Below are 14,932 nucleotides of genomic sequence, written 5' to 3'. Positions count from 1 at the left end.
AGATTGAAGGTAAATGTTGACAAGACGCAGAAACGTCTACTAACGACAAAACCTAAGGAACGGGAGCAAGAACCAATCTGATGATGTAATGCCAAATCTGAACTGAAACTGTCATGTTGAGTGTGTTCAAAGATCTCTAGCTGTTGCGATTTTTACTATCAGGCGTAATAGAACAATAGCTGGATATGAGGCAGCTAGGTCTACATAGTTTGCAAACTTTCATAGTAGGGCATCATATGGTATCTTAATTTAGGGAAACTCATCGACAGCGAAAGATATTTTCTTGCAACAAAAGACAGCAGTAAGGGCTTTAACGGGTGAAAAAAATACCACAACTTGCAAGCTACTTTCTTTTACAACATAAGATATATAACTTATCCTCTCTTATCCTATCACTACGCGTTATTCCACCGCACTTCTATATCTTGTAGTAAAAAGCAAGTGGGAAGTCCGCACTGATTTTGACAATCTATTAGTTTTCTGGTCACTTCCCAGTAAACAAATTTGCGTTTCAGAAACATTTCTGATACATATTATTGAAACATGAAACGTTTCTTTGACATATTTCTGAAACATAGATGAAACGTGTCTGAAACTGCTAATGTCCGACCCTTTTTATGTTTTATTGAAACGTTTCTATTGAAACGTTTCTGCAACATACAGCTGACAATTACGGTACACTACTAAAATGTTTCATTAATGGTTTTGAATTATTTCTGTAATGTTTTGTTTACATTTACATTACATTAATAGTATGTATCATAAACATAAAAAAAAAATAAAAATAATTTGTGAAAGGTTTCGTTGACGTTTCAGGGATGTACATATGTATGTAAAGATATAATTTCGTTGAGGTGTAGCATCTGCATCCTGGACAAGATGCTCATACATGCTTCCTCAAAAGATATGCATATGCTGAGGAAGCATTTCTAAGCATACCACTCAGGGCGCAGACGGTGGACGCTGCAACAAAATCATACCTTAAGGTAGGAAAAATAATAATAGAAGTACGATATGGTACGATACTTGTTACTTACCGCCTACTGTACCAAATTTCAAAATTATCAGTCAATAATTTCTACTATTCTGTTTTCTCATTGATTAGGACATATAAAGTATTATATTAGTGGTATTTTTAAGAAGAAAAGAAAGCGTCTGTGAAGTTAGCACCTCATTTTTTTAAAACTTCAAATTTCTCTTGAGTTCCTATTGCACCCCATTGAGTTCTATAGTTCTCTACCATTTTTATTAAAAGTTCCGCAAAAATAGGCAAAAACATCGATATCGACTTTTTGGGTGCTAAGTTCACAAAACGAGATCACAAAATTTGCAATAATTACTAAACGAATGCACGTATCTAAAAACGTTATTAAAATATCTTTTAGAACTCGTGAGGTGCTATTCAGAACTCCTGCCAGAACTCCCGGAACTTTTCAAAATGGTAGAGAACTATAGAACTCAATGGGGTGCAATGGAAACTCAAGAGAAATTTGAAGTTTTAAAAAAATGAGGTGCATAAAATATACGTATATGGAGAAATGGCAACACAAAATCTTGCACTACGTTTCAGTATTGCGACGAGTAAACGAAAGAAAGAATACTAAAAGAAAATAACAATATTCTTTATTATCTCATCTGCGGTTTCCTTATTTCGCCTATTATAACGTAAATTCGCTTGTCGTAACCAATTGCTTACTACCACTTCATATTCTTTATCAGTTAAATGGAAGCTCTTCCTAACTGCCACTAAAATGTATGTTTAAATTAGAATTCGGTCATGGAAAAAGTTTTAAACTCCTCCTTAACCAACGCGATTTATTCGCTGTAACGGCAATTGTTTCGCATGACGTTGTCGCCAGGTCAACACGGAGCCGCGGCAAATGAACATACCCAGACCGACGCGAAAGTATCGCTACACCCACGGTTTTTGTCGTTGTCGCCTGACAGTTGAAAAAGTCGGTTTGGGCACGTTTGTGCATGTTCATTTGCCGCCGTGTCGACTTGGCGACAACATTATCAAGCGTAACAATCGCCGTCGCAGCGAATACATCGCGTTGGTTAAGGAATAACTTTATGTCAATATATATTTATTATATAGTCACCATTTTAAACAAGAATGTTTTTAGATAAATTTAAAAATAACTAAACCTAGTGGTGATATATAAAAAAACTTATACGAAACTTACCTGCACTTATTCTAAACCAATATTCGAGCCACAGAACAGATATATAGAAAACGATTCGAAGGAACTGAGAACAGAACTGAACAGAACAAAACACACAATAGAACAAGTCGTGACAAGACGCTGATGAGTCACCGCGTCCTGGAACATGCGCATACGTTCACAGGCGCTGATGAAGATATTCAGACATGTTTCAGACACATTTGTAGAGAAATATTTCAAATGAAATGTTTCTGCTACATATTTTAATGATATTTCATAAATATTCCTACTGAAATGTATTTGATACATATCTTTAGATACGTTTCGTAACAATCGTATCTGTCACGTATATGAAACGTAGTTGTAAAATGTTTCATTTAATTCATTGTACGTTAAAATTGAAATGTTTCACAGATGTTTCTTGTTTACTGGGTTGCTCACTCCTTCGAAAGTGCCCGACTATTCTTCTGCACCTTGTCATCGCTGTTTCTATGCCTTCTTCTCTGAATAAGGCATCATTAATGACCAGCTGCAAAATGTGAGATGCACAACCTATGGAATCAAATAGCGCTATACACGTTGGTTGCATAACCCATCTTTGCTGCATTATCCCTAACGAATAAAAAAATTTTGTTAATTATATTCCATTCGCACAATTCGAGAAAGCTTTTCTGGAAGGTACACGCCGATGTGGTCCTCTTCCAGTACAATAGGTCCCAAAATAAGTTTCAATCCATTATGAAATAACTTGTTAAACTCAGTAGTGAGCACGACTTTGATGAATTTGTCCGTATATCGGTTGTGCAACTTGACCATTCGCGTTGTTCGAGAAAATTGTACAACAAATTGTTCTGTTCTCAAATTCATACTCACCCATTGAGTTTTCTGATTGGTCTTGTTTATTCCCCAGTTCGGAATTAAAGTCACCTGCCAACAGCGTATATTGAGCACACTGTCCTGATAGGGCCATATCAATATCATCATAGAATTAGTCAAGTTCTTCTTCTTCCGAATTAATATATCATTTTACTTTTCAAATATTTATCAATTTAATTTGTCTTGTTTTGTTCAAGTTAAGAGAAAGAATTGTTATGCAAGAAATTGGCCAAGAAAATCTCACCGTAATGACACATATGGACGAGATGAGAAGGATTTTTTTCGGACGAAGACTTTACTTTTACACCCCTTTAGAACCGTACAGCTTAATAATCGCTTTACCAGAAAAATATGGTCTTCTACGCGTTCAATATACAAATCAAGCTTTAGAAAATGCTTGCGGTAACATCAGGGCATTATTAACATCGGGTGCTTTGACAATGACGGATTGGGTTGTTCATCCAGATTGGTACTAAAAATGATAACATAAAAGTACAACGTACAGAAAAATTATTCTTTTAGGTTATATTTTAAAGATCAAAGTGATGATCCAGATTCCGCGAAAAGACTAACGAATTATATAGAAAATTGTGTTCATAGCAAACGTGGTAAATGTAAAAATGATGATTATTACGAGTTGCTTTGTACATTTTTACAAGATTTTGAAAATACGAAGTGGTTTGCTACTAAAATACCAAATGCAGATCGAAAATTGGAGGAGAAATTTGGGAGTTTATATACTAATGTTACTGTGGCCTTTTTAGCCACTCATTCAGGTTTAACTAGATGGAAAAATATTGCTGCTAAAAATGAAGATGAAAAGTAAGTATTTTTGTTCTACTTAATATTATTTGATTTGAAATTTATCTTTTAAATAATTGCAGCCATTTTTCAAAAACTCACAACAAAACCGTCGATGAAATGTGGTATAAAAGAACCGTCGAGGAAAATTACAACGATACCGATACAGATAGTTTCATATTCTCAACACCTTTAGATATCGAAGAATTTAATGACACCGAAATTTTGGTTACCGTTACGAATGCTATTTTTAAAAAAGGTCCCGTTGGAAAAGTTCCTGTTGCGGTTGTTGGTTATGAAATTATGTATCAGGGTTGGAAGGATTTATATGAAAATTTAAGAGTAACGCCATTATTTTATTATTGTTTTTTCCATATATCTTTTTATGAATCTATAAAAACAATTTCTAGTGTGGCGATTACCAAACCGATTTACCGAATCATCCGAACTGGACTTGTTTGGTTTTGGATAATCACGGCTACGCTTTGTATAGCCCAAACGATTCTTCTGTAGGACTATTAATTTTAGATATAAATAAAAATTTAACGCATCGATTAGAAGAAGACGGTGTTTTTGAAAGCGTTACCGTATTCGATTATCAAGGAATCTGTTTTCCACGGTTAAACTCCTCAAAATTATGCCCACCTTCGGTAACGTTGATAATCTGAATCAGCGTTTCTCAACTTCTTTTATACGAGGTCGGAGAAAATCTGTTAACAGACACCTGGCCTTGGATTTTGAGCGGCCAGATAGTGTGGGGTTAGGGACCCAATCCACTAAAAATGCCTTTCCTCGTCTTCCTCCTGAAATCACCCATTATTTCGGAGATTCCCAATATCCATCCATCATTTTCAAGGATCTCTTCTTGTGAGCCGCTCTGGATTGGGGAGCTCGATGTAAGCTCCCTACTCCTCTTCCTCTGCCTATCAGTCGCTGAAATGGTATGATCAAACACACAAGTTACTTTTTAAATTGTAATTACATTTGTACCATACCTGACTTCCGCCTGTGGGGAGGTGTTGGGGAGCTCGCGCTGAGCTCCCCTATCTTTAGCTCTCAGCTACTAGGCTTGGAAGAAATTTCTTTCTTCTGTCTCCTTATTTTCCAGCACGTACCTTACATATTCTCCTATTAGGTTCCATTTGTCCCGGCTTGCCAACATTGCAGGTATTATGTTTTCTGGAGTAAGTGGCGTGTCAATATTCATGTTGGTCTCTTTCCTCTTCTCCGACCATCTTTCACATTTCAAAAGAATGTGCTCGACATCATCTGGCTCCTCACAATATAGGCATCTATCGCTTTCTGCTCTTGTATGTTTGAAGAGGTGAACCCTAAAACATCCGTGCCCACTTAGTAGCTGTGTCCGATAGTAATTAATTTCCCCCCATTTCCGTAATATCCACGGCTTGATGTCTGGCGGAATTCGTTTTGTCCATCTTGCCTTCCCGGTGTCCTCTCTCCATCTATTTCTCTACTCTTTCAGTATTATTTGTGGGTTTCCTGTATCGTTTTCCTCCTCTGCGCCTAGGCATCTCTTTCTCACTAACCCGTCTATTGATAGTGATAGTTAATTACAATCTGCCTTGCAGCCTTGTCAGTTTTATTAGATGTCGGTTCGTCTGCAGGGCATCTCGTCAGCTTTTATAGGCGTATAGCACTTGGGACTAAATTACCAACTCTATCATTTTTCATTTCTTCGCCCGCGGTCCATATATCGACTCCATATATCGACCCCCTCTGTGGAGCGCTTTCACTGTTCTCTGTGCTTTCGAATAAATGTATTCTATGTCCTGCCACATTGATTTAAATCTCTCCTCTGGTTTTCCTGTTTTTCAACATCACAGACTCCGTTTTCTCCGGTGCTGTCTGTATTCCAATAGACTCCAATTTGTCCCCAATTTGTCTGATAGTTCGCTGTGCCGTTTCAACAATACTATCCTTCTTCCAGCCAGTTATTACGATGGCCAAGTCGTCCGTGTACGCCAAGCGTTTCTCAACCTATGGCACGTGTACCTCTAGTAGTACGTGAAATGGTCTCAGGGAATACTACAGAATCAAAAAAATCATATTTTTTTTGAAATTTTAAAAGTCTCTCTCATTCTTATCTTTTTCAAACAGTTAAGAAATTACGGAATTTTATTTATCATGGGCCATTGATCATTAGAATTATTTTATCTTAAATATTTTAACAAAAAGGATTTCACATTTTTAAACGGGTTATGACGTCATCGATATTTTCTTTAAATCGCAATAAAAATCGTAGTTTTTGCAACAACAATTTTGCAACGATGACGAAGACTTTGTTAAAAACATAATTTTTTCCGACGAAAAAACATTTACATTGAGTGGAGACAAAATTGTCGGTATTGGTTATCCAAATTAGCCAAGAAAACACACCCAATATCGGCAAAAGATTTGAAGAAATCTTAACTGGAAAAAGATGTTTACATTTTTTCAAAACGAAGTCATTCCTTCCATCCCAATAATGTTGAAAGATGTTAGAAGGGAAATTACAAATGTGAAGTGAGGCGATAATATGTGTATGCGAGAAAGTGTTAAGAGGAGGTGGAGGGTGTGGGAATGGAAGGAGGAGTAAGAAGAATGGGTGTTGATGGAATGAGGAAATACAAAAGAAAAGAAAGCAGTTGAGGTGTGTGAAGAGACAATATTAAAATAGGAGGACTATGGGACAGAGTGTGGATAGAATGAAACAGCACTAGAGGCGAGGCAAGCGTATAAACCGGGAAAAGAAAATGAATAGAACGGTTGGGTGTGCGAGTAAAAATAAAGGATGGCAGAGGTACAAAGGCTGATTAGGGGCAATGTAGCACGATGCATTATTATTATTGCTGCCGATCTATTGTAACTTTAGCCCTCCAAACGTTTAGGGCAGATGTAGGTCCTTGATGAACCTTAGTATTGCCTCAGGGTCTTGTGCCTTTATATCGGTAGGTGTTAGAGCTCTACCGAAAATTTTGTGTCTGAGACGGCCTCTGGCGACGCAATTACACAGAGAATATGTTCAGCTGTTTCTCACTCGTCGTTGCAAAGTCGACAACTTTGATTCTCAGCTTGTTCAATATGGAAGCAATGCTATTTTAGGGGCGCATGGCCGTTCAGGTAACCTGAGAGTGTCCTTAGATCCCTTTTGCTGAGGCATAAAACCTTTTTGGTTTTATTTTGCGACGGAATTATCAAACTCTTCGCCTGTCTGTGACCTGTAAGTTCTTTCCAGCGTAAGGCTATCTTTGAAGCCTCCCAACTGTTGATAATTTCTTTTAGGTGGCTTTTTTGTAGTCCGTCTTCTCATTGCCCTCAATGTTGCTGTGACCTGGAACCCACCATAGGGTAACATCATTGCCCCTAGCGAGTTCTCTCAGGTTACTGGTACACTCTCTGATCAGAGCGGAGTCACACGTGTAGGCCTGAATTGCCTTTAAGGCGGCCCGACTGTCAGGATGCATGGATGAGAGATAGAGGTCGATGAACGGTGGAAAGAGTTGGGGAAAAAGAGTTGGATGAGATTGTATCAGGGATGGGTGAAGGGAAGGCATTGGGATGCGATGGGATAAGCGGAATGAGTGGAGGGAAGTGATTGATGAATGCTTGAGGGAAAGGAGGTTTCCGGTTGAATGAAATAAGTTTAGAGTGGTATGGTTGCCGAAACCGCATGGGGGGTTAGACCAATATTCCTGGCTTCCGCTATCTGAAAAGTTTGCACAGAGTGATTCCTGTTAGATTGTTGATGTATATGGAAAGAGAGGATGGGTTGGATGATGATCAGTACTATGGTTCAAGCTTTTGGATGAGGCGATAGAGAAGGTGGAGAAAGGAAAGGTAGAAGGAAATGGAAAATACAGAGTCTCGCATCTTCGCCTAAATGCCTTGTTTGCCAAAAAATAAATTCGAATGAAACGATGATGCCTTCTAGTCTACAAGATCATTTACAAAAAATGCATACAGATAAGAAAGATAAAAATGTTTTTCCAAAAAGCTAATTATATCAAAACATTATTAGTGACTTCTAAGCAAAACGATCACAGACTTCCAGTTTCGTACAATATGTCTCTGTTAATTGTTCAAAGAAGAAAACCCCATACTATTGGCGAAGAGATGCTTTTACCAGCAATAGAAGAAGTAATAACTACTATGTTTCATAAACCAGCGGCAAATATTATCGGAAGAATTCGGTCCCGAAGCAATGGTTCCGTATAAAGACCAATTAATTGATGGCTGAAATGAATTGGCTACCAAGAGGTACTTGTTTGTCTCGATTTTACAGTCTGTTTAACATAGCGATAGCGCTCTTAAAAAACATAGAATTGGAATACAACCTCATCTCATCAACGACACATCACAACACGACTTGAACATGATTAAAACAAAAAATGTCATTGCTGCTTTCGTAGCTAAACTGCTCTTACGCAAGACAAAGAGATGAGGCAGAAGATATGCTTCAGGAATTGGCGGATGTATGCTCTAGGGTAGGATTAAAAAATAACTTAATAAAAATCATCGAACGCATCGAAAACACCGATATCGATTGGTCAATAAATACGTATACCTGAGACACGAAATACCAAATTCGGAGAAAATCAGTCTTGAAAGTTACACGGAAGGTTCAATTTATTGTGGGAACCTTATGGTAAGTTGAAACATGTTTAAAAGAGACCGTCCAGGTTATTAAAATAGAAAAGTGTGGACAAAAAATAGATAGAATGGTGACCACGCACTGATGAGCGCAATAAAGGAAGATCACCTACAAGCTGCACCCAGGACTTGAAAAGAGTGGCTTGGATTCAGGAAGCTCATAACAGGGAAAGGTGAAAGACCATGAAGAGACCTATGTTCTGCAGTGAGTGGGTGTTGAATCCTTTTCAAATCTCAACACACCAGGAACAGAATGTTTGATAGCATTTTTAGCATCATATTTTTGTGATCGTGTGTTTAGTTAAGTAGACGTGGATAGTTTTGCAGTTTCTTGCGTTTTATTATATCTAGTGGCAGCTGACACTTGCCACAGACATTTGAGCATTATTAGCTTTCTGTTGTAAACATGCTGTACTCTTGTAAACTTCACAATCTTTGTAATTTCCACTGTGTCCTGTCTCATTGCATAATGCTCATGTTACTAAGCTATTACGTTAGGACACAGAAAGGCGAAGAGTATGATAACTGCGTCGCAAAAGAAAACCAAAAAGATTTTATGCCTTAGCAAAGGGGACGCTCTCAGATTTTGTGACCGGCCATACGCCCCTAAAATACCATTTATTAAACATTGGATAATCTGAGGATCAAACTTGTCAACTTTGCAACGACAAGTCAGAGACCGCTGATCATATTCTGTGAGAATGCTTCGTCAGAAGCCACCTAAGACACAAAATTTTCGGAAAAGTTTGCCTGACACCCACTGACATAAAGAAGCAAGACTTTGGAGCAATACTATGGTTCATCAAACCTATGGAGGCCTGAAGTTACAATAGATTTCATAGGTCAGGGTGACGTGAGGTGTCGCTTTCCTCAGCCTGGCAACAATAATTATAACACTTAACACATCTTTTTTCTTTGCTGCAAAATTTGTCACATGTAGATTGGTTTAGAGGGCATCCTAAAATTTCGTTGTTTCTATGCTCCTATACACTTCAAACACCTTTTTGTTACTTGATTCTGCAGTAGAAGATAGGTAAAAGATTACCGCAAGATATGCGAAAAAGTGCTCCTTTTGATCGACCCTAAAGTATGTTCCTAAGCTTAGTTGTCGATATTTGTCAAAACTTGACTTTTGCTCCTTAAAATGACTCAAATCATTCAATGTTACCATGTTTTGTTGTTCCTATCCAAATGATGTTAATTTGTTTTATAATTACAGTGGACGTTTTGAATTAGAAAGTTGAACCGATCTCTGGATATAGCTGAATAAACAAGCATACAGTGTGTTAATTGATTATCGTACCCGACGTCATCATTGCAAGTATGCAACCAATATCACAGTATTGGTATTGCAATATGCGATTTGTGTATTTGGTTGTGTATTTGGATGTGTACACTTTTCGAAATGCATTAATATTCACTGAAAAGGCTGTGAAAAATATTTCCAGTGCGCAACTGTAATAAAATTAAATTTATTGAACTGAAAACAGATTTTTCACTTAAGGTAGAATTTGAATCATCATTATGGATGGATTTGAAAGAATATCCTGAACTATTCAATAAAGCATGCACCGTATTGGTGGAGATGAGTGTCTCGTCCTTCACTTAATTTAAAAATCCAGTAAAGTAAAAAAAGTTGAGAAACGCTGATCTAGATCAAAAAAGCTAGTTTTTAATTATAAAGTAGACTTTTAATATTCTATTTCATTATTTTAGGGATATAAAAAAAATTGTAGACAAACCAAACACCCACGAACTCTTAAATTCGAAAGCTTAATCATACCTAAAACGATTCCAACTCCTTGCGATAAAGAAATTAGACTTTATAGATACAAAGATAAAGATTATCAACATTTTCCAACCAGAAGCGAAATAATAGAAAATTGTTCATGGTAAATAAAAAAATGAAAGAAACGAAGCAAATTTTGTTGTGATAACCATTTTGTTTATTCTTACAGCCCATATGTTTCAAGAAACATTAAAAATACGAACTTGGTCTTGATTTTTTACAGTACAAATTGTTGCGAACCGAGAATTCGCATGGAACTGAATGAAACTTATCCTCAAGAAGTGCTTTATAAGCTATATGGTAATGTTACCAATATCGCCTTGCCTTGTTATATACAGCATTATAACAATTTTAATAAAAGAGCTTACATTAATAGTGTCCAAATACATTCAGAGGTTTGTTTAGATTGTTATATTGATAATGTTTAATATTTTATTTACTACTTGTACTAATATATTTTGCAGGAATACAGATCAAATTTAGACTGTGGACAAACCCATAAACAAGCCAAAGATGAGCTTTAATAAAATTTTGAGAACTTGTTAAAAATTGCAATCTATTAATTTATATATTTACTTTAAGACAATCTGAATTATATTGTATTGTTAAATAATATGTTTTATTAAAGGATAATAGGAAAAAATATTTTATTTGTTTATATTATTTTTAGAGCTAATTAGAGCTAAATTTTAATTCCTTTGTTTGATTTTATGGTCTTTTTGAATTAAAACTTTGATCAACATTTTCAAAAAGTCCAACAAAGAAATATTTTTATATCACATGGGATTCAAAACTGCAAAGTTGAGCAGGTGAAATATGTCTTTTTATACGAATTTACAGTTTTCCTCACAGATTGTGTCGTACTCAAAACCATATCCGTTTCATTACTTTACCCCGTATTTATGCTGTAATCAATAACACATGTTGGTTTTGTTTCTACTCGCTTCTGCTACTTTTATGTCACTTCTATGCAAAGATGATAGCATGCAGACATTTTATTACAGAGAATTTCTTCTTTTTAAATGATGGCATTTAAAGAATTTCCCGTTCTATAACTTCTTTTATGAAAGCAGTATCAGACAATACCAATGCCAATCATTCTACCAACCCGATTTTTCCCGTCAACGTAAAAAAAAATAAGTTACAATGAAATTTTTGAAAATTGAGGGTATTTTAAAAGTGGTTCCTGTCGCAAACATACCGGCCAAGCTCTCAACTCGAATCGATTCCCGTCTGATGGTTAAGAAAAATGCATTTAACTAGAATCGTTTTCTGTTCCAAAAACGTTAAAGGGTGATGAAATTAATTGTTGCTTTGTGTATGATACAAAAGGAAGCACGTCAGTGGTGTTCTGATAACAATGGAAGTGGTGATGAAACAACGCATCATATCCGCGTATCTTGAGGTATAACGTAACGGTTAGTGTAATCACAAGGAACATCTTCATTGCGAATCGATGAATATGACTAGCAGGTGTACGGTTTTCCCGAATGGTATCTGTGCCTCTCAAATTATTGTTGGATAACCCGAGATTGGATAGGGGGAAGGTGGAAAAGAAATATCGGTAGAATTTGTTCATTACTGTAAATGAAAATATATCTAATCCATCATAATTACAACATAGAGTATGTTAGAAGAGCTGAAAGCAATATCCAATCTGACCCAAAGATGTTTTGGGCTTTTACTAAGTCTAAGAAGCGTGCGGATGTCATTCCTTTTACGATATCATGGAATGGAACTGTTGTCGGTGATGGTCTCGGAGTATATAATAATAATAAATGCTTTTATTAATAAGTTGTAAAAAAGAAAAAAAATAGAAAAATACATTCTTAGAAAATAGACATATTTTCTGGACGAAGTTCAGTTTGGTTATCAACCAACTGCTCTGGTTTGACAGACGATTTCTAACAAAGGAGTAGTACAACACCCATGGCAAGTTATTTTAAAAGATGGCCTGTTTAGTCAAGATTCCAAAATGGTATAACACTTGCTATTTTTCTTTTCCTAAAAGATCACCACTTCGAACCAGTTTCTGAAGAAGGTTGCAAATGGCATCCGAAACGTCAAACCTTTTCTTAAAAGACGCACGCCAAAACCCGAAAGTTTCTAGTGTTAGTTCTAGTTTTAGTTCTAATTTTAGTTTAAATGCAAAGAGATTTGCACAACTAGTAAAAAGATCGTTTCTGTGACGATGCAGAGCTTGTATTAGTGCCGACGGCAAATAATTTGAGCATTTGCCTTAGTTTTAAAAAAATAATGCTATAAAATTAATAATAAATAAATTTGTTTGTTTAATTGTGTCTTTAGATTAACCTTATCTGAAAGAGTCTTTTTGCAAGACATAAGAGCAACCATCTTGTTGAAACCACATTTTGTAGTTCGTAGATATTGACTGGCACATCTTCTAACAAAGTTAAGAGGAAATAAAAAGTAAATATAAATAACATACAAAAGTATGAATTTTTTAAATAACGTGTTTTTTGCAGAAAAACAGGCAATAATATTTTTTATGACAAAAAAAAAATAGCAAGTGTTGTACCATTTTGGAAACTTGGACCATTTTGGACCGATTTTTAACATTTTCAAAAGTATGTCTATTACCACTTAACTAAGAGACATGGATTTTTTTTCTCATTTTTACCAGAACAGTTATGGGTTGGCCTTTCGCCCGGTGCCCGCTTGGCGTTGAGTTTCGGGACACCTGTATATGAAACAAAAATGAAAATCTTTTTAATAATACCAATAAAACAAAATGAAAAAAAAACAAAATAACAAAATACGACGACATACTAGTATAAAGCGATGCATTAGTAGCTCAGAATATAAAAAAAATCATGATGACTTAAGCAGGAGGGAGGATTTTAACTTACTCTTGAACGAAATACAGCTCAATTCCAAAAGGTTCACTGTAGATCATTGTTCGTTTTGGCTATCTGGTAGGAAAAGGATTGGTGCGAGGCGCGGCGTGGTACCGTCAATACATCTTTCCTTTTTACATTAATATTATGGACATCGCTTCTGGAAGATAGGCGTTACAGCAAGTAAGGAGGCCGTTGACTTTTAATAATTTTTTGTAATTCGCTACGGTAATGGAAGCTATAACAGTACTCAAACGGGTGCTGTAATGAGACTCCTTACAGCATCCGATGCTGTAATGAGATTTTAGTAACAATTTATGAAACCAGTTCAAGTTGGTGACATTGGGTCATTAATTTTTCTAGTTGTCAATGTGACAATTTTTGTCTATGGATGTTTAAACACGTTCTTAGCATCGAATACAAAGTCCACAATGATGAGGACATTGACTCTGAGCAATTTCTCTTATTTTGGGAGGTGTACATCAAACATTTTCTTCAGGTGAATATATTTTGTGTTTTGACAGTTTCTAATTGTCAATTCAAAGTTTCTATTTTCAAGTGTTCCAGTGTTACCAACTACTACATACCTATTTCCCTACATTGCCAATATTTACTTTATTTTTGTTAAAAAAAAGTATAAAAATGCGAATTACAAAAAATAGCATAAAAAACACGTTTCATAAGACTTAAAGCACTCATTCATTAAAAAACTCGTGGCTTCGCCACTCGTTTTTCAACTTGAATTCGTGCATTTCAAGCGTGTCTTACGAAACTTGTTTTTTAATATACTATTATAATAAAGGCAAGTTGCATGAAGTTTACGTCTGTTCTTCATGTTCAACCACCCAGTCTCTGCCAACTTATGACTAATATAGTCTATATAGTATCTACAAATTTCGTAAATAAACGTTAAACAACCGTTCTGGAGGTTCTGGATACACGCCCTCTCGCCCTTGTTAAATTTGGACCACAAACAACGTCGCAGTGATTTAATTTGCTTAGAACCAAGCTATTACACAGCATAATTTTTTATTTTTTATTTAAGACATACCTATGGGCATACAAGAGGCCACATGCTCCTCAAACATCAACTGCTGATCAAAAATTCTTCTAAAATTCAGATACACAGCTTCTGCTGAAAATTCAGCAGAAGCTGTGTATCATCTGAATACAAGTGAATCTGCGAATGCTCAAGAACTTGGTTAAAATCAGATGTATAAATAGAGAACAATAGTGGACCCCTGAGGGACTCCACGAGTAACAGACAGAACGCTCGATTATGATTATTAATCTCCACAACCTGAGACCTATCCAACAAAAATGACTTTATCAAAATTACAGCCTGATTTCCAAGACCAAAATAATCAAGTTTAGATGCAAGTATATTATGATTTATTGTATCAATAAATTATTCGCTTTGGTGAAGTCCAACAATAACAAAAGTGCGGCTTGCCCGGCCTCTCTAGAAGCAAATAACTCATCAGTAAGGTTCAATAAAGCTGTTGCGCAGCGTAAACCGGAACGAAACCCAGATTGTTGATTTGGCAGTATATTATAACTTTCGCAGTGTGCTCTAAGTTGCCTTTCCAAGACTCTTTCTAAAATTTTTGACATTACTGATAGGATACTAATCGGTCTAAAATCTCTTAGGGCAGAAGGGGAAGATACTTTACGTAACGCAATTACTCTAACCATCTTCCAGGCATCCGGAAAAACTGATTGATAAATAGCAGCTTTTATTACGTGAGTAATATAAGGAATGAGAAAAGGGGTACACAAGTCTATCATCCAGA

General features: G+C 36.0%; 1 protein-coding gene across 1 annotated transcript in view; it reads left to right on the top strand.

The window, feature by feature from the left end:
• LOC111415998 (voltage-dependent calcium channel subunit alpha-2/delta-3-like) overlaps window positions 1-10,926 on the top strand; it is a 41,304-nt gene extending 30,378 nt beyond the window's left edge. Inside the window, exons 10-16 of the mRNA XM_023047911.2 lie at window positions 3,239-3,510; window positions 3,564-3,863; window positions 3,926-4,184; window positions 4,253-4,492; window positions 10,209-10,384; window positions 10,451-10,676; window positions 10,746-10,926. Coding sequence (XP_022903679.1) covers window positions 3,239-3,510; window positions 3,564-3,863; window positions 3,926-4,184; window positions 4,253-4,492; window positions 10,209-10,384; window positions 10,451-10,676; window positions 10,746-10,805 — 1,533 coding nt within the window. The 3' untranslated portion in view covers window positions 10,806-10,926. The remainder of the gene's footprint in view (window positions 1-3,238; window positions 3,511-3,563; window positions 3,864-3,925; window positions 4,185-4,252; window positions 4,493-10,208; window positions 10,385-10,450; window positions 10,677-10,745) is intronic.
• Window positions 10,927-14,932: the final 4,006 nt, after the last annotated feature.

The sequence above is a fragment of the Onthophagus taurus genome, chromosome 6 (assembly GCF_036711975.1).
Source record: "Onthophagus taurus isolate NC chromosome 6, IU_Otau_3.0, whole genome shotgun sequence".
NCBI classification, from domain to species: domain Eukaryota; kingdom Metazoa; phylum Arthropoda; class Insecta; order Coleoptera; family Scarabaeidae; genus Onthophagus; species Onthophagus taurus.
Note: the sequence above shows the minus strand (reverse complement) of the source record. Positions and strands in the feature narration are given on the sequence as shown.